The sequence below is a fragment of the Lissotriton vulgaris genome, unplaced genomic scaffold (genome assembly GCF_964263255.1).
Source record: "Lissotriton vulgaris unplaced genomic scaffold, aLisVul1.2 SCAFFOLD_1420, whole genome shotgun sequence".
In the NCBI taxonomy this organism is placed as follows: Eukaryota; Metazoa; Chordata; class Amphibia; order Caudata; family Salamandridae; genus Lissotriton; species Lissotriton vulgaris.
In genome coordinates, this window is record NW_028253693.1 from 133475 (window position 1) to 159998 (window position 26524).

Genomic DNA, 26524 nt, shown 5'->3' on the forward strand with positions numbered 1-26524 from the left:
CAGCCTGAGAAATAGCACTAATGAAGCCCTAGTCATCCCGCTGTACAAGCCAAAAATACCCCCCCATCCTTGATGTCCAGGCGTCCTGCCCTTTATCTATGGTAAACATGAACTATAACATTTTAAGCCAGATCCTAGCAGCCGGCTGTAACAGTGAATCTGCATGCTCAATGGAGAACTGGGTTAGCCGAGACTTCCATCCCCTCTCCCCAATCAGTGTTGCCAGATACTGTGCACGGCAATGGCTTGATCCAGAGTAATAACTTGCCTGTCTCCAGCCGTATAGCTTGATGTAGTTACGCCCCTGAGGGAACTCCAAGAAGAATGGGAAGAGGACATTGCACATCGCTCTACCAATCTCTGATGTGGAATGCACCTCAATACTCAATATGTACACTGTTTTGAGGAACGCTTGTTTCAAATTAATAAATTTTTCGTTTTTACATTGGGCGTACCTCACCCCTGATAAAATCATTCACCTTTTTCAACTACTAGGGCAGCCTGTCCCAGATATGGGTCACAAGGAGCTGAAGTGCTTCACATGATGTGGTCTTGCCCTGAGTTGACAGATTTTTGGGAAAAGGTGGTTGCGTGCTTCAACATGATTACATAAACATATTACATAAAGATCCATCCCACACACCCAGTTAGCGTGCCTACTGGGAGGATTCCAATGACCATATAACCATAAGATCATCACCAGGTTTGTGGATCTCACCATGGTCCTAGCGAAACGAGGGATCACTATACATTGGAAGACGACAAGAGGCCCAAACTTGGCTAAATAAAGGGAAGACCTACTTCATTGGGCAGGCTATAAAAGTGCAGTATTATTCCAAGAGGCAAGAAAGGGAGGGGATCAATGGACAAGGTCAACGCATGGGATCACCTAGTGGACTATCTAAAAAACCCTGATCTAAACACCCCCATGCACACTCCTCTACCTGTAGACAAACCAGTGGTAGAGCAAGATTGACTCTCCGTAATTTTTCCATACAGCGGACAATGTGGGACATCTCATGAATAGGAACTTTCTAATACTGCAAGTTGGGGAAACAGCAGAGGGTGGGTGGTTATAAGCATGGGTGGAGAAGGGAGGTATGTTGGGGTAAGGGTGGGGAAAACGTTTGCGTTGAATGAGTAGGCCTGTAGTGATTATGGCATTACATTGTCTGTATTGACATTTTTTATTAGACCAATTGTTATTATCCAACAACTGTAATATGGTATGTACATGATTGCTGCCTGCTGTACGGCTTTGGGTTACCGAATGTTAATTGTATTGCCGGAAAATTGAATAAATGTTTCTGTTTGAAAAACAAAATGTTGTGCAGTGTCCTGCTTTAGAAATGATGGACATGGTGTTCTGGGTTGTGCAGGGTCTTTATTTACCCTGTCTTTTATATGTACTCTACGTCCGTCTTCCGGAGGCTTCAAGTAGGCAACATATTGATGCGTTGCACAGAGCATTCTAAACCATCTGCGCCATCACTGAAGATGAAATATAAACTGCGGGATGATCAGGGAGAGGATCGGCACTGCAGGTGATACTCGATATATACAACCACATAAGCCCCTAGCAAGAGTGACTGTAGCAAAGACTTTGTAGTCCATCATTCTGACATGTATCTAAAAATGTTTAGAGTCCCTTGTATTTCCTTTTTTGTGTCGTCTGTCCAGATTCGAAAATGTATCTGGAATTAATGGGTTTAAGTTGTGGCTTTACTGTAGAGAAGGTTTTGTATTTATTTGCATTCATATATAGTTTCAACCCACGTCTATCAGTTACTCACCTGTATCCTCTCTTTGCTGCAGCTTGAGTATCAGTGGAAGTATTCTAACACAGGGTTATCTGTAGCTCTACTTCAGCCCTATATATATCATAGGTGTAGGCAGCTGGGTTACAAACGTAGCCCTGTCCATAGAGTGTGAGATTGTCAGAAGGTATGATGATAACCCATCCAAACGTAAACGCAGAGACATCCTACGCACCTTAAGCAATCATTATTTCCTTTCCTTTCTGTGTCTGAGATTTCAGGAGAAGGGGGGGGGGGGAATTCCAATACATATGGCACCAGAGGTGAGAGCACTCTGGCGCATGTAGTCCTTTTCTCATGTCTTCTTGCCTGGGGTGCACCTTATGGGTTCTCCTTGACTCAAGTGAGCATTTGATCTTTTTGTAACCATGTCCTCACCATGAGCTGGCAACTGGAGAGGGAGGGTGTTTTTTTCCCAAGCTCCATCATCATCGACTCCATTGTCTGATTCATCTTAAGTTTGAAACCCAAATAAGCAATGTGCTGTGTTACCGATGAACAGGGTGATGGACATCCATGCGGGTAGAGAGGTTGGAATTGATGGTACGTGAGATTCATAATACTTCTCCTGGGTTGTGTGACATTACAACGCATGCTTTTACTACGCATGCCTTTACATCGCAAGTTTTACAACACATGCTGTTACAACGCATAGTGTTGAGTGGTGCTGGATAGTGAATAGTTTAATTTACTATTCCACCTCCAGTCCCCGTGGATAGTAGGGAAGGTGTTGGATAGTAAATTAAATCTATTCCCTATCCTAGAGCGTCCCCCAGCGCAATGCATTGTAATGACATGCGTTGTAAAACTTGCGATGTAAAGGCATGCGTCGTAAAAGTTGCGTTGAAAAGGATGTTCCCCTTCTCCTGCCTCTCATAGCACCAAGAACACAGTCTGGGCCCTCTATAGCTCAACTAGCACAAATACAGTGTTGAAATCACTCATTTTTAGAAGTAATCATCCTCATCATTTAGGACTGCATTTGTAGCTCACATACCTAGAGAAGAAACTTGTAAACCATTGTCCAGTCAGATCCCTTCGGTCCGCCAACAAATGTCTCCTCACCGTTCCCAAAGTTCACACGGTCAGAAATGGTGATAGGTCCTTTTCCAAATTAGCCCCAGATGCCTGGAATGCCCTTCCCTTAAACATCAGGACCGAATCCAACCACATGCGATTTCGAAGACTCCTAAAAACATGGCTTTTTTAGCTACCTGGTGTACTGGTTCTCCTTTGTAAATGTAAATTGATACTTGTATAGCGCACTACTCACCCGCAAGGGTCTCAAGGCGCTTGTACGAATACTGCTGTGAAACCCATCCTGGCTTTTCCTGTGAGGCGTCCACTCCTGGGCACCCCCAAGGTGGAGGCCAGGCATCCTTAGTGTTGTGGGGGCCGTTGTGGAGATTAAGCAAGCTATTGCCCAGAGTTGCAGAGTGAGACTCCTTGATTGGAATAGGCACTGAGGCGAGAATTATCAGGTCCGTGGAATTTTTGAGCCCAAACCCGCCGAGGCGGGGAATTGAACCCTGGTCCCAGGCTAGACCTCTGCATCAGGGTATGCCGCTCTAATCATTGAGCCACACTTCTACACTTCCTTTCTAGCATCTGCAAGCGCTCTGAGACCTACGGGTGATTTACGCGCTATACAAATACAAACACAAAAATACAAATACAAATACATGTCCACTCACTAACGATTCGCAGTAAGCAAGTATGAGCTATCATTGTGTAGTAATTAGTGCTTCTGCCAGTATTTTACTCAATCACTTGTTCGCCTGTATTTAAGAAATTATGTACCTGCTCAACATTAATAATTTATTACGATTGAGTTCGTACATCAGAACGCGTGCTGCCAGAGTCAACACACAGATGAAAGCAGGTCATGGAGCATAATTAACGCTGCAGTTTAAACAACGAAAACCAATCTAGCTTTCTATTATTTTGCTCTGTTTTACTAGATGAACAGTGATCAGCAGAACTTGGATATTTATAGCATCATATTGTTTTTTGCATACTTTAGGTAATTCTAGGAAATATATAATCTATGCATGTTATTATGCATTTTGAACTACAGAGTTGAAAATAAAATCTGATTGGTATTAAAGTGATCCTAATATCTTTTTGCAAAAATATCTAGTGCTCTCTTGTGTGTTTACTTTTGCAGCACAGATTCTACTTTTATTCTTCAGGTCTGTAAACTTCCTATCTCTTTCATATGAAACAGCAACACACCAAAGATTGAAGTGGTTTGTGGGAAGGGTTATGGTGTGACCAGGTATTTAAGGAATAAGGTACCAGTCAGGGGCGTAACACAGGACCCCAGCAGCCCCCGAGGTGCGCGGGCCCCAAGCTTCGGGGGTCCCCTCAGCACAGCACTCTAGCATGAGAGCTCCTGATTGAGCCCGGAGAGGGCCCCTTAACATACCTTGCAGGGAGGCTCCCTCAAGTTTAGTTATGCCAGTGGTTCCAGTGTCATATATTATAAATATATAGCAAGTCTCCTTGGATTTGTATGACCTTATAAAGAATATTTGACTTTGGCCTAGTTCCTCTGTGTGGTCACCAAATGCATCAGTGACTCGCCATATTCTTATAATGTACGGCATGGGGTACTTTATTCAATATATAAGGAGTCAGTGTTGAGCAAGAATAGATGCATATTTTCTATTAATAGACCAGGATGCTGCAGTTATGACCTAGTGTTGCATAGTCAGCTTACCCCACTCTAGCACTGGAGTGGTATTCAGACAGTATAGAGATGCTCAAACACTACTCTGTAGCAAATCAAACGTACTGTGCTATAATGAAACAGTATTATACAAAAATATATCAATACAGTTCTGTAATATTTGGATTATCAATTCTGTGCAGTATCCTTCTCTTCAGAATTTTTCAGAAAACTGGGCCATTTCCAATTGCTGTGTAAATGTCACTAAGTACTTTGTCATCTGCAAGCACTGTGAGTTAGGGAGAGGGAATCCATTAGTGTGAGTTTGGCAAAGTCAGCAGGTCTACCCTTAAATTGACATCTCTTTATATTGTTACTTTACCCTAAAAAAGAAAAAAACTCAGGAAAAAACCCAAAAGTAAAATGGGTGCTCTAGTCAGGTGAAAATATCTGTTAAGAATATGGTTTTAAACTAATGAAACCACTGAAATTCACCAGTTCTAGTAATCTCAAGTACCTAACTTGCGGCCTCACCATGCATTGCTAATTACCTCACATATTACATCACTCATGACATCTTCTATGTCATCACTGACATAGAAGGTGCATGGCATGGGCACGATTTATAGTTACTTTAGGGCATGAGTTAAATCTACTTGAGATAATTATACTGGGAATTTTAGAGGTTTTGTTAGTTTTAAACGTTTTAATTGACATTTTCCCCTAACTATAAGAACCCTTTAACCTTAGTTTTTTCAGTGAAATAATATATCTATATCGGTCAGATATTGGTATTATGATGATACATATAGATGTATATATATATTTCTAATGATAGAGCGCAATGGTGCTCTAAATTTGTAGGGGTGCATTATAATCATGAGTAGGTTGCACCTGCATATATTCCATTGTCGTATTAACATGTGGTTATTAGAGTGTGCAATGTAATAACGTGCAAAGTAAAGTGAAGGGAAATTTTGCATAATGTGGGGAAAATTAACATTGTGATCATGCTTTTAATGGTGAAGTTTAATATTTATTTAATAGTGACTAATGAGAATCTGATCTTTTGACAATGTAATGTACTGATCTGAATGTGCACAATAATAATGGTTGTGCATAATTGTGTTTAATGAAGCCCATATTGAGTCTTAGGTTATGCTATTTTCTGTAGGCCTTGTGTAATTTCCCAGGCTCTCTAATTGAATTGTTCGCAATTAGAATTTTTCCTTTCTCACATTTCTGTTGGAGGTGGAGATTCGGGACTTTGTTAGTTAGAATAATGCTTTTGTTTTAGGAGTTAGGCTTAGGGAGGAGACTATACATTTGAACCAAAGGTACTGATAATGTGGGGCCGTGTTCTCTCTCACTGAAGAAGGCCTGGGAATCAAGGGCATCGCGTCAGCGCTTGGGAAGATCGAGCAGATGAAAAGTTACCTACGAGGAGGTGTCCAGCTGTATGGCGTGGTCACCTGATGTGAATAGGGGTGTGGCTTGAGATTCTGGTGTTGGAATTAGGGACAGTGCCCCCTCATCTTGAGATTTCTGTATGTTCAGTTATTTTTGGCTTTGTAATAAACTAACTAAACTTAGAACCTGGAGTCTGTGATTCTTCAGAGTCATGGTTTATTGGAATGGTAAAGCCTAATTTGCTGAGATATTTCTCCCCTCTACACTTTTAAGCAGGTACCAACAGTCCATTGACCAGGGGTTCTCGAGTAAATCTAGAATAGGGAATCCGGCCCCACCAGTATATTACCTACAGGGGGTTGCCAATAGGTAGTTTGAATCAGGACCTAGTTTCCATAGGAAAATAATGTTTTGTTTTGCTAATAACTTTGGCACCGTTTGATGAAGCGTCACAACATTTCTGAAATTAGTTTGCCACTCACTTCAGCTGCTGGCTGGAAAGTTTCAGGGTGATTTGTCAGGTGGGCCAGAGAAAAAAGGGGCGGGTCCCAAAACGCTTTTTCTCCATGCAGTTTACCATAGGGATTTTAGACACGAATACAGCCCGAACCGTTAAACGGATTTACAACAAATTTGGCAGAAAGGTAGAACTTGGTCCAGAAAGTGTTCTTTTTGTAATTGGTGTAAATTTTTTCAGTAGTTTTGGAGTTCTTCAATCAAAAATATGTATGTATTTCTAGGGACGCGGATGCTCTGTGGATCAGAGAGATCTCATGATGAGATCAGATTGGTTGCCACCACTGCAACAAGGAAGTGGTGGCAGCCATCTTTGGACTCAGGACTCCGCCAGAGTCCCCAAAAAATGGGGGAAAAACTGAATGGGCAGGGTAGTAATACAGGGACCCTGCCTGGGCCCAATTTTATTTTTATTTTACAGTGAATAATCTGCGATAAAATAAAAGAAACAAAAGAAAGCTTGTTTTCTTAATGCCCCCAATGTGTGCCAGGTCTTGTGGTGGGGGAGGGGGGAGAAATTATTGATTGGGGGGGTGGTTAAGAGGGAGCCTGTGTATCCCCCTCCCCAGGCCAATTTTGGCCCCAGAACCCTATCCTCCAGGGCCCAGCCGATTATACAAAAAGGGAGGGGGGTTGCGCTGCCCCCCTTCCTGGGCCAATTTTTGCCCAGGGACTCCATCCCCCGGGGCACAGCATTTAAAATATATAAGGAGGGTGCTCGCTGCCACCCTTTCTGGGCCGAATTTGGCTCTGGGGACCCCATCCCCCGGGGTCCAGTTGAATTTAGAAAGGGGAAGGGGATCGGGCAGCCCCATGGCCCTGGGAACCCCATCCCCCATAGCCGGCACCTGCTATGTCCCAAGATGCCCACCCCCGGGACATAGCGGTTTCCCTGTCTGCAGTGGTGCTCTCACTTAGCGGGAGCAATTTCAAAGCTCCCGCCAAGCGAGAGCAAGCACAAAGTCCAGTCCCAGTTGGTGGGAACTTTAAAGATGCTATTGCTGCTAGGAACAAACTTTTGATCTGTTTCGCTGCCCGCAGTGAAGTGGGCAGGGAAACAGATTTAAAATTTGCTCCCGCCGCACGGAGCAGCATTTTTAGCTGCTCCCTGTGGGCGGGAGCAATGCTGGCCACCGCTAGTTGGGAGAGCTGGCAGGGCCATGGAGGACTTTGAGCTCCCACTGTGGCTCCCAACAAGGACATAGTGGTTGCCCTGGGTGGGCACCAGGCACCCACTCTTTCTTGGCCCTGGGGGATGAGGGTCATGTGGCCCCCCGCTCCCATTATTTATTGATGGAGTCTGGGTTGATATTGGTTTAGGGAGGGAAGCTGCAAGCCGCCCTCCACCTTTAATCATTAGCCGCTCTCCAGGCAGTGGGGACCCCGGGGCCGAAATCGGCATGACCCCCTCCCTCTTTTCAGCTAAGGCCGGACCCAGGGATATGAGGTACCAGAGGTCAAAAATCATCCCTTTGGGTGGCACGGGCTTCCTCCCCCTGTAGTTAATGGTCGGGTCCCGGACAGAATAAGTGATCAAAGTGCTCCAATCCTTTAGGTCCCTGGCAAAAATGTGTGACGTCATGCTTGGACCCAGTACAACATATACAATAATCTGTGCAAGAATCTCTGATGCCGCTAGAGACTGCTGTTATTCCAAGGGACACAATGTTTTTACAGCAACAATATACTCCTATTGTAAGAGAGAGAAAATGTGCAGGAGTCCCTTAGTGTCCATTGCATGATGGCATCCTAACTGTGAAGGAATCCTGGACATGCCTGCATCTGAAACCCTATTGGAATAACCTGCTGTCACAGTTGGACCCCTCTGGTACAGCTTGAGTCATGCACTCTTGTTTTCTAGAAAATCAGGAAGGATTTAGCATGATGGAAACAGCCAGCTTACTTAGGGAGGTATATGTCCATGGCCATTACAGCTAACCCTTATTTTCATAATGGATAACAGGCAGGTGGTCAAAAGAATTCCCAGGGGACAGGTCAGTTCAGGATGGATAGTATCACAATAAGCCTCTACATTCATTCATTTGTACAGTTTTGTGCAATCTTCAGACCACAACTTTGCTCTAGCAAATCAGGGTTACTAGTACCCATGAGATTGTACAGTTAGATGACGAGAAATATGACAATATTCAAGGGAGAACTTGCTGTCACTGATTGAACCCAGGAGCTCTGCGGTTATGTGAAGTGGCTGACAAAATATTCTTACTTTTTTATGTATCTTATTGCCATCATCATCTGAGCAGTTTTCCCTTCCCTCAACTTCAACAATAGGATTTCAGAGTAGTCAATTAGAGGAAGGTTTGAGGAGCGATGATAGGGCCTGTTTGTCCAGCTGGATCATGCACTTCTCTCAGACTTTATCGGGTCCCAACAGTGTGGGCTAGGGAGTGGATGAAGTAACCTTCCACTAGTAAGAGGGTCTACTTTTCTCTTTTCGCTTTTCTCCTCTTAAGGGTTCGGAAGATCAGGGAGAGGCAATGCAGGTCAGGATGGCCTGTTGCCCTTGGCTGAATCTTCTTCTGGTGCTGGCAGTGGAATCCCCATAGTTTCTGGACCCCTGATATTATTCCTCTTTTCTCATCATATCCCCCTTCAGCTGAAGGTAACAGCTTGGAAGTTGAGTGGTGAGACCTCTACAGACAGGTCACATTCACAGACGTTGTTCCTTTGACATCCAAACTCTATACAATGTTAAAAACTGTAGATTCACACTTCCCACCATTTGCAAAACTGGGACCTTACCCATGCAACACGTAGTCTTCAGTAAGTCTCTTAAGAAGCCTTTTTAGTCAGATGCCTTTTTGTGACTGTCCACATATGTTTCCTTTCTTATCGAAGAGAGACAGATTGGGGAACTGGTCGAACTAGCTGTAGCAGAGAGTCAAATACGCAATTTTTAAGGATAATTATGTTCTACAGCCTCTGCTGTCTCCAGTGTAAATTTCTGATCTAGAGAAGGGCTGTTAGATCACAGTGGCAAAATTCCACACTGCTGAGGTCAGTGTGAAAATCCCTCTTTTTCCTGGACAATGACAATTTAGAATGGGCACCACAGGCTTGAAGAAAACTCCCTACAAGTTGGAACTAATTAATTGTTCTATGCTTTGGGAGTTAATTTCCTCAAGAAGGTATAAACAGGGCATATGCTTGACAAACATTCAGTGCTGGGAAGAGAGCTGCCACATTGGTACAACATTCACAGCACAGAACTGTCTGTGATGCAGGCAGGGATATCTGAAAAAGGGCAGATGTATCCAACGGTAGCGGAGACCAGGGCATATGGCTGACTACCCTGGCAGGAGTTTTGTGAACGCCTATACTTTCAATATCTAATGCTATACCTTCTTTGTTCTAGTCAGGCCAGCTATATCAGTGGTTGGTGCATTCCCTTAAACATTTCTGAAAAAGAGAGAGGTGTACCAACCTGAACCGTATAAGAATAGTCATCCACCTCCAGTCTGCTGCTCGGTTTCTACCATCCCAATTTCCCCCTCACAAGAACCTGAATGCGCTCTCTTCAAGATATTTTCTGTGTAAACAAGTCTCCTCCTGGTTTATGCAGGGCTTGTTATGAAAGGTAAGCACTGGGGTAAAAAAAAATCTTAATTGCATAATGCACAATTTTGAGAAATTACAAGAACCCACTAAAGTCCATGTCAGCTTGTTTCCACATACAGCAATAACGGCAGACTTTTGGATACCGCCATATTTCTACTTATAAACTGAGAAAAGGTTCTTGCATGATTTCTTATGCCCTTCAATCACTTTTATCGTTTTTATAAATGAACCACTGTCCTCGGGATGTTCACTCATTTCTTTAAACACCCCAGATTACAGAGCGTAAATAATAAGCTTATTTTGCTCACACACACTCATCGCAGCTGTGCAAAAAATGCTGAACGTGTAATTTCCACACCTCAATTTACAAATTTAGGATTTTCCAGTAACGAGAGATGGACCATACTATTGCATAAAGTCTGCAAGCAGGGGGACTTTTCTTAAGTTTAAGGGCAAGGGCTGGAACATTGGTTTCCCACTTGAGAATTGCACTAATAGTTAACATTCACAAATCCACAACTTTGGTGTACTCCATGAATGCGTTCTTCCAGCCTATTTATATCAATAGATTGACTCCTACAAAAAGTTGAGATAAAAGAGCATAGTAGGTGGATGGTTCACTAAAAGAGCCAATATTTAATGGTGTGTAAGGTAAAGGCTTCTCCACCATGAAAAATATTTACCTCCTTGAGGAAAAATACTATTAGTTCCAATGCTACTCTCTCTCTCTCGCTCGCTCTCAGTCACAGTGATTGTGCCCCAGTGTCTTATGTATTGTGAATTCCTTTACTGGTTATGTGTCCACTGACCTAGCTATAAACGGGGTGGGGCATTCAAATTTTGGGGGGCAATATGTGAATCTTCTGGAGCGGTAAAGGTCATCCTGGTCTTGCTTGTCGTGAGACCTCCCCTTGACTCCAAAATCCTGTCAAACATGCCAGGGATCTATGCGCTGAAAGTCAGTGATGACTGCCACAAGGAAGAGGTGGTGAGGCAGCTGGAGGAGGCACGGGGAGTGCATGCGGTGGTAATAAAAAAAAACACTTACCGGAAGCTGCCGGCCACCTCCCTCGTTGCGCCTCGTCCTTCCTGGTCCCAGCAGGCACTGGGGCAGCGTCACAGACTGCCTGTCCAATCCCTGTGCTGCATACCAGTGTGGGGATTAGCCTGAGCAGGCTGAAAAGACGCTCCACTCAGACCAGGGCGTCTGTGGGGTTTCTCGAGCCTGCCTGATCGATGCAGCCAGCCTGGAGAAACCCAAGTGCACATGTGTGTTTGGCCAGCCTGAGCCGGCCAGTCAAGTACATATGCACACTTCGGGAGTCACATGGTACTCCACCTCCACATACCCTACCCTGCCCTGCCCCTCCCTGCACAAGCTGGCTCTCTGCAGGCAAATGAAAAATAAAACGATGCTAGAAAATAGTTTTCTTTTTAATGTGCTGCTCTGAGCCAGCCAGTGGGGCAACGCTCCTCTACCATGCTTGAGGAGCCGCCACTGCGGAAAGTGTTGACACAGTGGAAACACTTTCAACAGGAGTACATTCTGCAAACTTGCAATGGTGGCCACCCACTATGTCATGGAGGCTGGTCTGTATTGGTTTTTTGTATTTTAGAAACAAACTACCAAAGCAGGGTTTATTTCTCAGATAAGGAAAAAGATTTGACGGCCCTCACACGCAGAGCATTCTGTCTGTACTTGGTGACCATTGATGACTCTTCATGTCCTCCAACTCCTGCATGGCGGTTCTGAACACGAAAAATATGCAGCAAAGAGCTAGACCTTCAGATAACTTGACCTTGACCCTAGTGGGTCCTGTGCCCTTTGTTGGCTCTGCCATTAGACTTCTAGCAAGTCTCAATGAGAGGGGGGGAATTGCACATTAAGTGGAGGGGGTATTGTGCACCGCTTATTTACTGTGGTTTACCCATAATGTCAGACTCTAAATGACCCCTGAGGGTGTAAGTGTATGGCAGTGCATCATATCTTGCTCCACAAGGTGTATAATTTTGGGATATTTAGGCATGATGACTATGTAATCCTCCTAAAGTGTTCAAGTATGGACAGGCCATTTATTTTATTGAGCATTTTCCGTGGGAGAGGGGCACTGGAGACTCTTGAAGCCATTTTAAAGGCTGACTTGAACACTTTTGCAAGACCTGCTGCTGGATTCCAGTGAGGCCCTGAAGGGGATAGTTGAGAAAAGAGAATTGATAAAATACAAATATTTCCTGTTCAAAGACAAAAAACACAAACAAAGGCAAGAACCTTGAACAGTCTGTTCTGTTCTTGACCTGTGCATTCCATTACTGTGACTCATTTCACAGTCCATCGTCACATCCTTCAGGAACCGAAAGAAGATTCTTTCTCATGGCTGACCCGGGCTGTTGTGTGCGAGACCTTCAGTCCAGCCAACCACTTTCATCCATCACTCAGGACAGACCCTAGTTAAAGGCTTGACTTATCACCACCACCCTGTCTTCAGTACTGCTTAGAGTTCCAGCTTTTCACCCTCTTTCGGCTTCTTGATCACAAGGCTCAAACTATTAAGTACAGGCCTGAGTCTCGGCTGGGAACCAGCAGGAATGCCAGGCATGCAGCTTTACGGGCGTCCATGCACAACTGGGAGCCATGGGCAAGGACTTCACGAAGGACAGCAACTGTCACTACTCCGACAACCCCCTCTGAATGAAGGGCAACAATTGTGCACTGATTTATTAAGGGTAAAACTGAAGCTCAGGGCAACTCTTTCACACATTGGATCTAATAAACAAAATAATACTGTGTGTGCTGCTAAGGATGTGCTTTATGCCTTCTAATACCTGCATGCGTACAGATACCGTCTCCGTAAGTTGTGTTTAGGCCAGGCTGCCCACATAAAATTAATACTTGCGATAAGAAATTTATTTCATAGATCTGGTTGCAAAGTCGTTATTCCCTTGATTATCAGTACATATATAATTACAAATATAAGAATTCATTTAAAAACATAAATCAAAACGTACCCGCCTAAGAATCATTCAAATTCTGTGGCTAAAAGTCTATTCAGAGATCACACCATGTACCATTATTAACAGACACAGATTTGCAGGTGTTGCTATCAAGCAGATCACAGACAAATTAGCAAACGCTGAACCAACGAATAGGTGTCATTTAACATTTCATTTCTATTCGGCCACTTCCTGGCCCGAATACCTTGCTTTATAAGGTGTCCTACCTCCCAAACAGGTACAGCCCATTGGACCCTTCTCTCAATAGAGGCCAAGAGCTTATGTACCAGCTGGGGTTGAACTAATCCCAGTGTCTAGGCCAGATCCACCATACATCTCAATGTCATGGACTTCGGCGCAGTGGTTTTGCACAGCAGACATATGCAGGGTGCTTCTTAGCGGTCATTAGTTCCTACGGTACAGTTTGAAATGTGTGCTCCAAATTGTACAGTGGCAAAGCGTTCGATTACCATAGCCGTAAATGAGGGCCTCAGGCCCGTGATGGGATAACAGTTTGAAAGTTGCTCAGGTTCTCTTTATTGGCAGAAGGATTTTTTAGCAGTTCGTTGACCTGGCCTGTTCATAGCCTTGCTGAAAAACACGTGTGTTGAAGAGAAGCATTGGTGGCTCTTTTGATTAGGGAAGCAGAGTCGAGACAGAAAAATGGAGGGGGTTTTAAGACAGTGATGATTTTTTTTTAGATGAGAAAACAAGGCAGCTGCGTTGGGTTTGAGGTGAAAGAGAAAGGACAGGCTTTTATTAATTTTGTGAGTAAGACCCGGTCTTATTTTCCAAAATATTTCCATGAAATATTTGACATGTTTGGCATTACTCGAAAGAGTGAATTAAATGTGAGGTAAAGACAAGGAGGAACATTTAGAGTTTCTTCAGTTGGTTTCTGCTGTGTTCATTTTGACTCTGAAGTGAGCCTTAAGAACGGTTTCTCGTCCTTAGCAGGGGACACATGGAATGCTCCCCTCAACCTAGATGATTGACTTTTGAAGGGAAAGGTAGTTCGATGCTGGTGTGATCACTCCGCCTAGAAGTGGTATTCAGACTTCACAATATTCGGATTCAAGGCGGTAAGCTCTAGGATCAATTGGTTGCGATGTTACATTTCTCATAGGTGGGTTTACAAGACCAATGCTGAGATCCTTCTCCTCTAAGTTGAGAGATTTGCCACTGTCCAAGATGCGCTTTCTCCCCAACTGTTGTTGAAGGCCAATGGGAAATTGTTATCGGAGACTATGATTTGGATTGCTGTATAGTCAGTTAATTAATCTTTTGGTGATGTGGCCAGGGCCAGAGGCCATCTTGGGTCACTGTTCTCCCCCTATGATTATGATGAAGTGATTCCACTGCAGTATGTGCCTTAACACCCAGTCATGTTTTACACAAATACATAAATAACGATTGCTTTTGAAAATAAAAAAAATCTTTTTCAAATAATATTTGAGGATTCTTGAAGCCTATTTAGAGTTTTGTGAAACTATCTGTGATTAGTGCAAATTTAAATGATTCTCTATTACTCCATTAGTAGTATTATACCGCCACTGTTCAACATCTGAAGTGATATTTTTCTATGTACTTGTGCAGATGTAAATTTGCTCCTCTTTTGCTATTAACTTTTTTCAGTTTTACATTTATTGGGTGCATACTGCTTCCACCTATCACAGTACAAATTCGGGAATGTATATGAAAATTAGAATGTGTTCACGGATTAGTTTCCTTACGTTAGGATTTTTCTGTTCACTTCCCAAACCGGAATGTTCTTTTAAGTAACAATACCCAACTTGTCCAAGAAGACACCTACAAAATATCTTGAGGGATAGTTCACTTACCTTACATCTCTTATGAGCAGGAGTTTCTCCGGTCGGTCTAGAATGGCTAGAAGTGGCTTAGCTAGGTCCTCCACTCCTCCTTCCTCGACGTACTAAAGAAATGAAAAATGAAACCGCTTTGAGTGCTAGGTTCATGCAGTGGCTCAAAACCAACCCCACAAGAAGCAATTGAACGTGAGAAAAGGCCAGCAGTAGTAACACACTGACAGCAGGTTTATCCGTAGGGATTCATTTAGCATAAAGGTATGATGCTGTAAGTCAGAAATAAACAGCCTGCACATTTGTAGGGTATTTGAAAGACACTCTGCAGGCAATGTTGAGCACTGTCAATATTTTCACAAAATACCCTCTGTCAGGCCCACATAGTTAGTACAAATACAATGCTTATGAATAGAGTTACCAGGACCCCGCCTAGCCGACCCGGCAGCAAGAAAGCCCCTTGGTTCACCGGCGAACTCAAGTGCCCCAAGAAGAACTGCAGAGCCCTTGAGAACGCCTGGCGCAGAGACCCCACCCCGGACAACATGACTGCCCTCAAGCTCGCCACCCGAAAACACCACCAACTGATTCACACCACCAAGAAGACTGCATTCAAGGAACGACTGGACAACAACGCACACAACAGCAAGGAACTCTTCAACATTGTTAAAGAGCTCTCCAACCCCAACGCCGGAAACAACGACATCACCCCCTCGCAAGACCTCTGCAACTCCCTCGCCTCCTACTTCCACAACAAGATCGCGGACATACACAACAGCTTCAGCACTCAACCGACGCACGCCACAACCGAACCACCGCCCCCCACCACCACCCTCCGCGCCTGGACCACGATCAGCACCGAAGACACCATCCGCACGATGAACTCCATCCACTCCGGACCTCCGACCGACCCCTGCCCCCACCACGTCTTCAACAAGGCTGACGCTATCATCGCACCCCACCTGCGGGACATCATCAACACCTCCTTCAACACCGCTACCTTCCCGGAGAGCTGGAAGCACGCCGAACTCAGCGCCTTACTGAAGAAGCCATCAGCCGACCCCACCGACCTCAAGAACTACCGACCCATCTCGCTGCTCCCGTTTCCCGAAAAGTCATCGAGAAGACCGTCAACAAACAGCTGGCCGCCTTCCTCGAGACGAACGGATCCCTCGACCTCTCGCAGTCTGGCTTCCGGGCCAACCACAGCACCGAGACCGCCCTGATCGCAGCAACCGATGACATCCGAGCCCTGCTCGACAACGGAGAAACAGCGGCCCTCATCCTCCTAGACCTCTCCGCGGCCTTCGACACAGTCTGCCACCTCACCCTAGTACAGCGCCTCAGCAACGTCGGAATCCAGGAGAAGGCACTGGAGTGGACCATCTCCTTCCTCGCCGGAAGGACACAGAGAGTCCGCCTCCCCCCGTTCAGATCAGAAGCCACCGAAGTCATCTGCGGCGTTCCTCAAGGCTCCTCGCTCAGCCCAACCCTCTTCAACGTCTACATGAGTCCCCTTGCAGCCATCGCACGCCAGCACAACCTCAACATCATCTCCTACGCCGACAACACCCAGCTGATCCTCTCCCTCACCAACGACCCCGCCACCGCCAGAGCCAACCTACACGAAGGGATGAAAGAGGTAGCCGAATGGATGAAGAACAGCCGCCTGAAACTGAACTCTGACAAGACGGAAGTCCTCATCTTGGGATCCTCACCCTCCGCCTGGGACGACTCCTGGTGGCCCCCCGCCCTAGGCAGCGCACCCAAACCAACAGACCACGCACGCAACCTGGTCTTCATCCTGGACTCCTCCCTCTCCATGACCAGACAAGTCAACGCCGTCTCCTCATCGTGCTTCAATATCCTATGCATGCTACGCAAGATCTTCCGGTGGATCCCCACCGAGACCAGGAAGACGGTCACCCAGGCCTTCGTCACCAGCCGAATGGACTACGGCAACTCCCTCTACGCCGGAACCACCGCCAAACTCCAGAAGAGACTCCAGCGGATCCAGAACGCCTCAGCACGACTCATCCTGGACATCCCCCGCCGCAGCCACATCTCCGGACACCTGAGAGGCCTGCACTGGCTCCCGGTCAACAAGCGAATCACCTTCCGTCTCCTCACCCACTCACACAAAGCCCTGCACAACCAAGGCCCAGGATACCTCAACAGCCGCCTCAACTTCTACGCTCCCAAACGCCAGCTTCGATCGACCAGCCACGCCCTCGCCGCCGTCCCCCGCATCCGAAGAGCCACCACAGGAGGACGGTCCTTCTCCTACCTCGCCGCCAAGACCTGGAACTCCCTCCCGACCCACATCCGCCTGACCCAGGACCACCTCGCCTTCAGGAAGCAGCTCAAGACCTGGCTGTTCGAGCAGTAGCGGACCCCCTCTCCCCTAGCGCCTTGAGACCCTCCGGGTGAGTAGTGCGCTATACAAATGCTTTGATTGATTGATTGATTGATTGATTGATTGATTGAAATGATTTCTTAATAGGGAAACTTAATATGATGATGTTTAGATGTAAGCATGGCTGGGCTTATACCAGGACTATTTTGGTCGAACACTGAGCACTCCTGGGCCTCAGTTGCTTCCAACATCATGTCTCCCTGCAAGCCTCTGTCATGTCCATCACAGCAGAGTTTGATAAGGAATCAAGTGCTAGATGTAGGTAATTCCGATTTACCTACTGTTAAATATCGAATTTTACCGATTCGGTATTTAAGAGTAGGTAAATACTAGGAAGGAGGCAAATGTAGGTAATTTTTATTTCACAATTACCGAATCTGTAAGATTCGGTATTTACCGATTCGGTAAATACCGAATCGGTATTTCCCATTGATTCCTATGAGCCTTGAAGCCCATAGGAATCAATGGGAAATACAGATTCGGTATATACCGAATCGGTAGTAAATACCGAATCCTGCAAGGGAGAACAGGGTGTAACTTTGACACCCTGTAGCACCCCAATTCCAGGCTTGTGTGCCATGTGGCACATATACATGCCCTAAGGGCATGTCTGTGTGTCACATGGCACAGGTGTACATGCACAGATGTGCATGTACACCTGAATTCGGTATTTTACCACCCAATAGGATTGGGTGGTAAATACCGACTCCTAAAGGGCCTGTGGCACTCTTTGAAGTGCCAGCTACATCTGGATTTACCGAATCGGTAAATATACCGAATCGGTAAAGTATAGGCCCCCTACATTAGAAAACCCTAATACCGGTCGGTAACGGCCGAATTCGGTGCAACACCCCCAAATAAAAGGACTCTTGGCTTGGTAGTTGTGTCTGGGAGCCCTGAATTGAGTATACTATCTCTGTGTCAGATATATAGATATATATATATATATATATATATATATACATATATATATATATATATATATATATATATATATATATATATAAAAACCTTTGAGGCGGGTAAACTCGGGAACCACAGCGCCAATCCACACACCCGATACATCGTTGGAATCGTCAGGGTGTGCAGATGGACATAGGCTATATAAACGTAATAAATATATGTTATTTAAAAAATTTACCGAAAAAAAAGTAGTCCCTTGGAAGAAGCGCCGGCCGCAACGTGTGTGCCTGACGTGAGGAGCGCGGGGAGGAGCGGCGTCCAGGAGCGCGAGGAGGACCGGTGGACATGGTGCGGGGAGGAGCGGTGGACAGACAGTGAGGAGCGGCGGACAGGCGGTGAGGAGCGGCGGACAGGCGGGGAGGAGCGGCAGACAGGCGGGGAGGAGCGGCGGACAGGCGGGGAGGAGCGGTGAGCGGCGGATGAGGGAGGTTATTTATTTATTTATTTAGGAGCGGTGAGCGGCGGAAAAATGAAGCAAAAATGAAAATCGTGAGCAAGAGGAAGCAAACGGAGCATTACAAAAGTGAGCCAAACGGTGCATTACAGGAGGAAAAAGTTACGTGTGCAGGTTACAAAAGCGTACATCGTGAGCAAGAGGAAGCAAACGGAGAATTACAAAAGTGAGCCAAATGGTGCATTACAGGAAGAAAAAGTTACGTGTGCAGGTTACAAAAGCGTAGAAAGTAAACATAGAGGCATAGGAGGAAAAAGTGACATGTGCAGGTAGCAAGAGGAAGCAAACGGAGCATTAAAAAAGTGAGCCAAACGGTGCATTACAGGAGGAAAAAGTTACGTGTGCAGGTTACAAAAGCATAGAAAGTAAACATAGAGGTATAAGAGGAAAAAGTGACGTGTGCAGGTAGCCAGAGGAAGCAAGCGGAGCATTAAAAAAGTGAGCCAAACGGTGCATTACAGGAGGAAAAAGTTATGTGTGCAGGTTACAAAACCGTACAAAGTAAACATAGAGGTATAATACTGCAATATATGGAGGAAGGCTCCGGGGGACCCACGGACAACGTCGGAGCGGGCGGGGGCGCGGAAGCCTAATTGCTCCCGGACAACGTCGGGATGGGCTGCTAGTATATATATATATCCATTTGGTGGATGACATGCAAAATGTGATACCAGATAATCTGGAATCAATATCAGATTCACTGCATGTCAAAATAGTGTGATCCCAGAAACATTTTATTTTACAGAGGCTTCTTTTTCTTTATTATCACATATGAACACACTTTTAGAATGCGCACAGTAAAGCAACTCTAAGTTTTGATTTAATAGACTATTATGTTTCTCCATCTATAATAAGAATCTAGGCCATATTTAGGGATAACTTGACTACTGACTTGTCTCTAGTTTATCAATTGTATTGTTGTTGGGTGAGAGCGATGAATGTTTCTAAAAACTATCACTTTCTTTTAATACATTTCTGTTTTTGTAGTGATATAATCACATGTACTAAAATGAATCACTTCTGTAGGTTTAAGAAAAACGTTTTTGAATTTTGAAGAGATTGGATCTTATTTTTCCATTAGGTTTCCTGCACGTACACATGTCAACTCAAAACTCTTCATGGCTCGGCTCATGCACAGACTATTAGAGCCAAATGAAATGAAATACCAGCATTTGTAAAAACGCACAGCTACCTCCTGCAAGGTGTCCCGGCGCTGGGGGCTGTCGGCAAGATTAAGCGAGCTATTGCCCAGAGTCACATGGTGTTGGGCTAACCTGCTGGCTGCGGCGGGGGATCGAACCTTGAACCCCGTGGTCCGGATTCAGGAACCCTGGCCGCTGCGCCACACCTCTTCCACACAGGGCCGGACTGAGAACCAAAACCGGCCCTGGCAAAGTCCTGGGCCGGCCCCCTGGGGGTGCGACGAGCTCTTTGCCCGGGCCGGTTTTCGGCCTATTTTGTTACAGGGCCCTGAACAAAAACGGCACCAGGGCCCAAAACCGGCCCCCACCCTTGCGGCGCACCGGGGGATTGCCCGGTGCCCGCAATGGCCAGTCCGGGTCTGCTTCCACAAGAGACGTCTCAGCTCAGGCTTGACTCGCCCTGTTAATTGCGAGCCCTACTCTATTTGAGACTTACATCATAATGATATACTAATGCTACACATTGTGGCGCAGCATAATTTGACATTTGAGGGCGCATAATTTTATTAGCCTCGTCACATAATTTGGTTCTCAGTTTCTGTATGATCCCAGTGGCCATGGCTACAAATATTTGGACTGTTTCCAGTTGCAGATTGTCCTACCCTTCACAGACTGGTCATTCAGCCTCTAGAAATAAGTTCAACATGTGAAATGTCAGAGGAATCAACTTTATTTGAATGGCGTTGGGAAGCTACGCAATTTGTATGTGCATGGGTGCCCACTTGTGCATGCATGTATGTTTGTATGTGTGTCACTGGATCTGTGCGCATGACTCCTTGTGTGTGTATTCATCATTAGCTTGTTGGAAATGTGTGCACATCGATGTCTGTAGGTTTCTCTGTGTCTTTGCGTGTGTATATCTGTCTGGCTGTTCCTTCTTTCTTAACTTCTACTACACAAAGGCCAAACCTATCGCTTTCAAAGTACTATGGCCTAGATGTAGGTAATTTTATTTTACCACTTCTTAAATACCGAATTTTACTGATTAGGTATTTAAGAAGTGGTAAAATAGAGGGGGGGGGATGTAGGTATTACAGAATCGGTAAATACCGAATCGTTCCTATTGGCATTGAAGCCCATAGGAATCAATGGGCATTACCGATTCGGTAAATACCGATTCCAGCAAGGGTGCAGGGGGTGTCACTTTGACACCCTCTAGCAACCCAAAAACAGGCATGTGTGCCATGTAAGGGCATGTCTGTGTGTCACATTGCACAGGTGTGCATGCACAGATGTGCATGCACACCTGAATTCAGTATTTTACCACACAATAGGATTGTGTGGGAAAATACCGACTCTTAAGGGCCTGTGGCACTCTTAGGAGTGTTACCTACATTTGGATTCACCGATTCGGTATTTTACAGAATCAGTATATTTACCGAATCGGTAAAATTACTGATTCTTAAAATAACATGCCCCTACATCTGAAAACCCTAATACCGGTCGGAAACGGCCGAAATCGGCCGTTTCCGACCGGTATTAGGGCTCCTACATCTGGCCTTTTATGTCTTAAGAAACTCGGCAACACCATCGCTCCAATTGCACTCAGAGAAAACTTAAACAACAGTTTTTGTTCACCTTTATAAAAGTAAGAAAAAAAACCATTTGTCTAATACACCTCACTCCCACACCTTCAAAAATAGCTATAAATCACTGAAGTGGTAATCACTTCAGTATTAATGTCCTGATTCAGTATTCGAATTAGGCAGAGAGACACAGCATCCGTCATCGCATGGCATGGCGTCCAGATTCTCCGTAGCACAGAGCTTAATACATCAATAGGGGGCCGGGGTGGACCCTGCTTTTTCCCCCCGCAATTTTATATAGCGCAAACTCGACCAAAGGTATTGGAGCGCTTTACATGAGTACCAGTTACGTTACACAAGGACATATTCATTTTTGGTAGACACTGGGAGAATAAGTAATTTGCCCAGAATCACAGGAAGTTGAGCCAAGGCAGAGAGTCGAACCTGGTTTCCCAGTCCCAAAGCCGACAACTCTGGCCATTACGCCACATCCTCTTGTGATATATTGGTTTCATGTGGCATTAGGTCTCCCCTAGGCAGTGCTTGCGTGGTCTCTATGAGACATGCAGTTTTCAGGTAAGGACTTAAAGCTTCGCCCATCTTTTCAATTGACTCCAGTTACTGTCCATTCTAATTGGTTGCTATTGATTTGTGAATAAGCTTAGTAGTCCCTCCTTAGTACAGCCTTTTCTGCTTTAGTAACTTCCCATGAGGACTGGCCCTCTTACTTGTGTCCTTACTCAGTATGTTTCACTTACAGTCTGTGAGCACTATTTTCTTAAATTATTTTCTCCTATGCATGCCCAACATGCTTTCCTGCAACGGTGCCCGCTTTTCCACTCTCTGCTGACTGTCTGCTCTTCATCGCCGCCCTGCCTCCGGACACCATGCTGTAGGTTTCAGAATGGTGCCTGCTTTTATATTTTTAATGGAATAATAGCGGCCGCACATGCTATTTTCGAAATGCACAGCATGCCCAACTTGCTCCTTTTTATCTACTTTTTTTTATTTTGGAAGTGTGGCGCACTTTACCTATAGTGGTCGCACACCTTCCTTTCTTTTTTTTTGACAGCGGGGCACGCTATAGTGGCTGCACACCTTTCTTTTTATCTGTGTAGCAGCCAATGGCAGCCATATTTGCAAAATGCACAACTCGCCCCACTCCAGCCGTGCGTGATATTTACAAAATGCACGGTTCACCCGACTAAGGTTGGTTGGTCTTAGTTACATCAAATGCAGCAACTCCATTTTCTTAACAGTTCCACAGTCTTCATGTCCAGAAGACCCCAAGCACTCCCGGCAGGACAACGCCATGTGCAGCTACATCGGCACCCACAACGGCAACATCCACTGCGTCAAGGCTCTAGCTTGTTTTCCCTGGAGAAGCACAAACTTGTATCAGCATTTCTGGGAGTATACCCAGTGCCCACTTAGTTGTCTTAAATGTCTAAGTTTCTCCCCCTTTGCTCATTTAATTAAAACAAATAGTTTGGTCAACCCAGAGATCTAAGTGTTGGACCGTAGTTTAAAGTGATATGTTTGCATCTTTAAAATGTGTTACAGCTATTGCATAAAGTCCAAACTTCCTGTAGTGGAATTGTAACTCATGCAAGAAATGTATCTTACTTGGTTTTGCCAAGCATGTATCCTTTTACAGTAGCAAATGACGGGAATCCAAATCTGAAAGGAACGTTAATTTTTGTTACAGAATCCTTCCGTTGGTCTTCTGGTGTGGCCATAGTCTTGCAGATTTGTTACATGTTGGATAACTGATATTAAAAATGGAAAAACACATCACAGAAAAATACAATTTTGAATGGGACCACCAGTGCTTTGTGCCATCTAGACAGCACACAGGCACACACTTGTTCGCACACAGTCAATGTATGAAGGTCTTTACTGCAGATTGTGTGAATAAGGGAAAGTGCATTGAACACTGATGTTATTTCTGAGAATTTGGGATTTTACGAGATATGAAGTGGTTATTGTGGGTGCTTATATTGAGGAATTGGGACTTGGGTTCCTCTTTTTTCATTTTGTGGTTAGTTTGTTTGGTTAATGCACTTCCTGAATTTTGGGAGAAGTTTTGCAAGCCATAAAAACATATATTGTACTTCATTCTTATATTTATCACTTCTTCAAAAGCATATGCTGCACCACTATTTCTAAATAAGTTGCTAGACTGCAACTGAGCTAAAAAGGATGTTAGGCGCCCCACCACCACTTTAACATTACCTCAACAGAAGCACTTCTAATGCAATAGTTACATACTTTTTTTGTTAAGCCATACTTTTAACTCTCAGTTTACGGTGGTAAAACGATATCTGTTACTTTACATTGGATGGCTGCACCCCACACAAATAATTTTACACTTACCTTGACTTAACAGGAGGCCTAACTACTCAAGAGTAGACTAGTGAGCAAAGACAAGAAAAAGTACAAGTCGCGCAATGCTGAAAAGCTGCTGCTGTTGATGTGCAGAAACGTAAGCTTATTTCAGCATGCTCCAGTCAGACAAAAACAGGCAAAGTTTCACCATTAAAGTTTGATAACATCCCCAAAGCATGTTTCTCTGGGGTATGTCTGCATTTACCCCAGATACATACGTTTTTACAGACTTAGATCTCTCCTATAAATTGGTTAATCTTCGTCTTTAAGGGCCAGATGTAGGAGCCCTACTTACGGACCGGTATTAGGGTTTTCAGATGTAGGGGGTTTATATTTTACCGATTCTGTAAATTTACCGAATTGGTAAATTTACAGAATCGGTAAAATACCGAATCGGTATACTTACCGATTCGGTAAATCCATATGTAGGTGACACTCCTAAGAGTGCCACAGGCCCTTAAGAGTCGGTATTTTACCACCCAATCCTATTGGGTGGTAAAATACTGAATTCAGGCGTGCATGCACATCTGTGCATGCACACCTGTGCAATGTGACACACAGACATGCCCTTAGGGCATGTATGTGTGCCACATGGCACACAAGCCTGTACTTGGGGTGCTAGAGGGTGTCAAAGTTACACCCCCTGCACCCTTGCAGGATTCGGTATTTACCGATTCGGTAAATACCGAATCAGTATTGCCCATTGATTCCTATGGGCTTCAAGGCCCATAGGAATCAATGGGCAATACTGATTCGGTATTTACCGAATCGGTAAATACGAATGTTAACGATTCAGTAATTTACATTTAAAAATTAGCTACATCTCCCTCCTTCTAATTTACCCGTCCTCTGCTCTCGGGTCTGCCGCCTCTAACCAGTGAGCCACACTACTTCACTAAAGGTGAAGGTAAAGAAAACTGTCAGCTTTCAGCATCTGTGTTGTCTGTAGGCCAGCTCAGCATTTCTGGAGGGCAGGCTGTGAGTGTTTATATGGACCATGAGATTGTATGTGGGCCTCAGAGAAGGCTTTTTGGCCACACATTCCTGCCAAGTGATGCATACACAGCACTACTCGGCACTGAGAAAGCCATGGTTTGTGTTCCAATCAGACCATTATAGAGCGTTGCCCACCGGTGCTTCTACAGATGTCCTCAAGATAGGACCAACTTGTACCAAATGGTCTAAAAAATGACTCAAAGCAGCCATGTTAGTAGTGGAAAAGGACATAGAAATGGCAAAATAGCATTTCGTTTGGGACAATGAAAATCCTTATCGCTCTCAGTACAACCAACATTGGCCAGACTGGTTTTGTAAGCCAAAAGGTCTTGCTTTAATGTGATAACACATGCATGTAGCATTTATATACGTGGACTTAGGGCCCCCTAATGATCCTCTCTGGCCTCTAATTAATTCAATATGTATCTTAATCCCAGCATAACTCTGATTGACTCCATAGTCGCCAAATGTCATTTAAGATGATGAGGGGTAGATTGCAGTTATGCCCTATGTATGCATTGTATGGCGAAGAATGGATCAGGCTTGAAAACAGTGTGCAACTCAACATTCAGATGATGTCTTTGGTGATGAACAGAGATGTAAGGACCCTTCCCTCTTCCCTGGCCAGCCCCTGGCCGGAGTAGACAGCCTCCTTGTTTTCCAGAGGGATAACCAATTGACTTTTATCACACATGTCTGTCACTTTGTCCAATCATACTTCTTCCAACTTAAACCTCATCATTAAAAACAAGGTCACCATAAAATCACAGATCAACGCCGTCTTGTCCACCTGTTTCCTCACTCTGCGCATGCTATGTAAGATCTTCAAGTGGCTACTCCTACGCAACGGGGCACAGGCCCTCATCACCAGCTGACTGTACCAAGGCAACGCACTATGTAGGAATCACCGCACATCTCCTACAGAGACTTCAGACCACACAGAACTCTGCAGCCAGACTCATCCTCGGCCTTCCCCGAGGAATTCACAATCAATCCCATCTCAGTCAACTCCACTGGCTCCCCGTACAGAAGAGATGCCAGTTCAAGCTGCTGACCCACGCACACAAGGCTCTACTCAATCAAGGACCGCCACCTGAACTTCCCCCAACTACCTAGAAGACTACGCTCTGCCTCCCTTTCACTTGCCCATACTCCCTGCATCTACTGAAGCAGAAGTAGGACCCTCCTTCTCCCACATCGCAGCACAGACCTGGGACAGCCTCCCCACACACCTCCAGACCACCACCTCACTTACGGTATTCCGAATGGCCCTCAAGACTTGGCAGTTCGAATAAGCCTCTGGGACCTGCAAACACCTAGATACCCTCTCAGGTGATTAGCTCCGCTTTATAAATCCTGATTGATTGAATATTTTAAGACATTTTCCAAAGCTCTTCAAGTCTCTCCATACAGTGAATATAAAAAAAATCTCGAGGTTGGATTTCATGCTGTCATACTTAAATAGCCCCAGAAATTCAAAAATTGCTGCTGCTTTCCTTTTATCTGAACCAAGAATCTCTCTGCACAGTTATTCAGTCTTTCATTGAATTCTGCTTTGTATTGGCCTAATGTTCTTGAGAGCTTATGTGTCGAGCGTTCTAGTTAACTCTGGATTTTGGTGTTCGAGAGGGTGGACAATCTTTGCTGCTACACTTTGCCACCTTGTGAGCCTCAGTGTTTAAAAGTGTCAGTCAACTTACCTTTCATAAACAAGTGAAAACCAAGCTCTTCACCGAAATAAGCAGGCATTCCCTTCTTCCAGTACATGCATTTTCATA

At 45.0% G+C, this 26524-nt stretch overlaps 1 protein-coding gene across 1 annotated transcript in view; it reads right to left on the minus strand.

The window, feature by feature from the left end:
- The window catches only part of LOC147660886 (PDZ domain-containing protein 7-like), a gene marked incomplete at its 3' end in the record, with an annotated part of 489505 nt that overhangs the window by 102861 nt on the left and 360120 nt on the right, over window positions 1-26524 (minus strand). The window contains exon 11 of the mRNA XM_086951444.1: window positions 14823-14914. Coding sequence (XP_086807570.1) covers window positions 14823-14914 — 92 coding nt within the window. The remainder of the gene's footprint in view (window positions 1-14822; window positions 14915-26524) is intronic.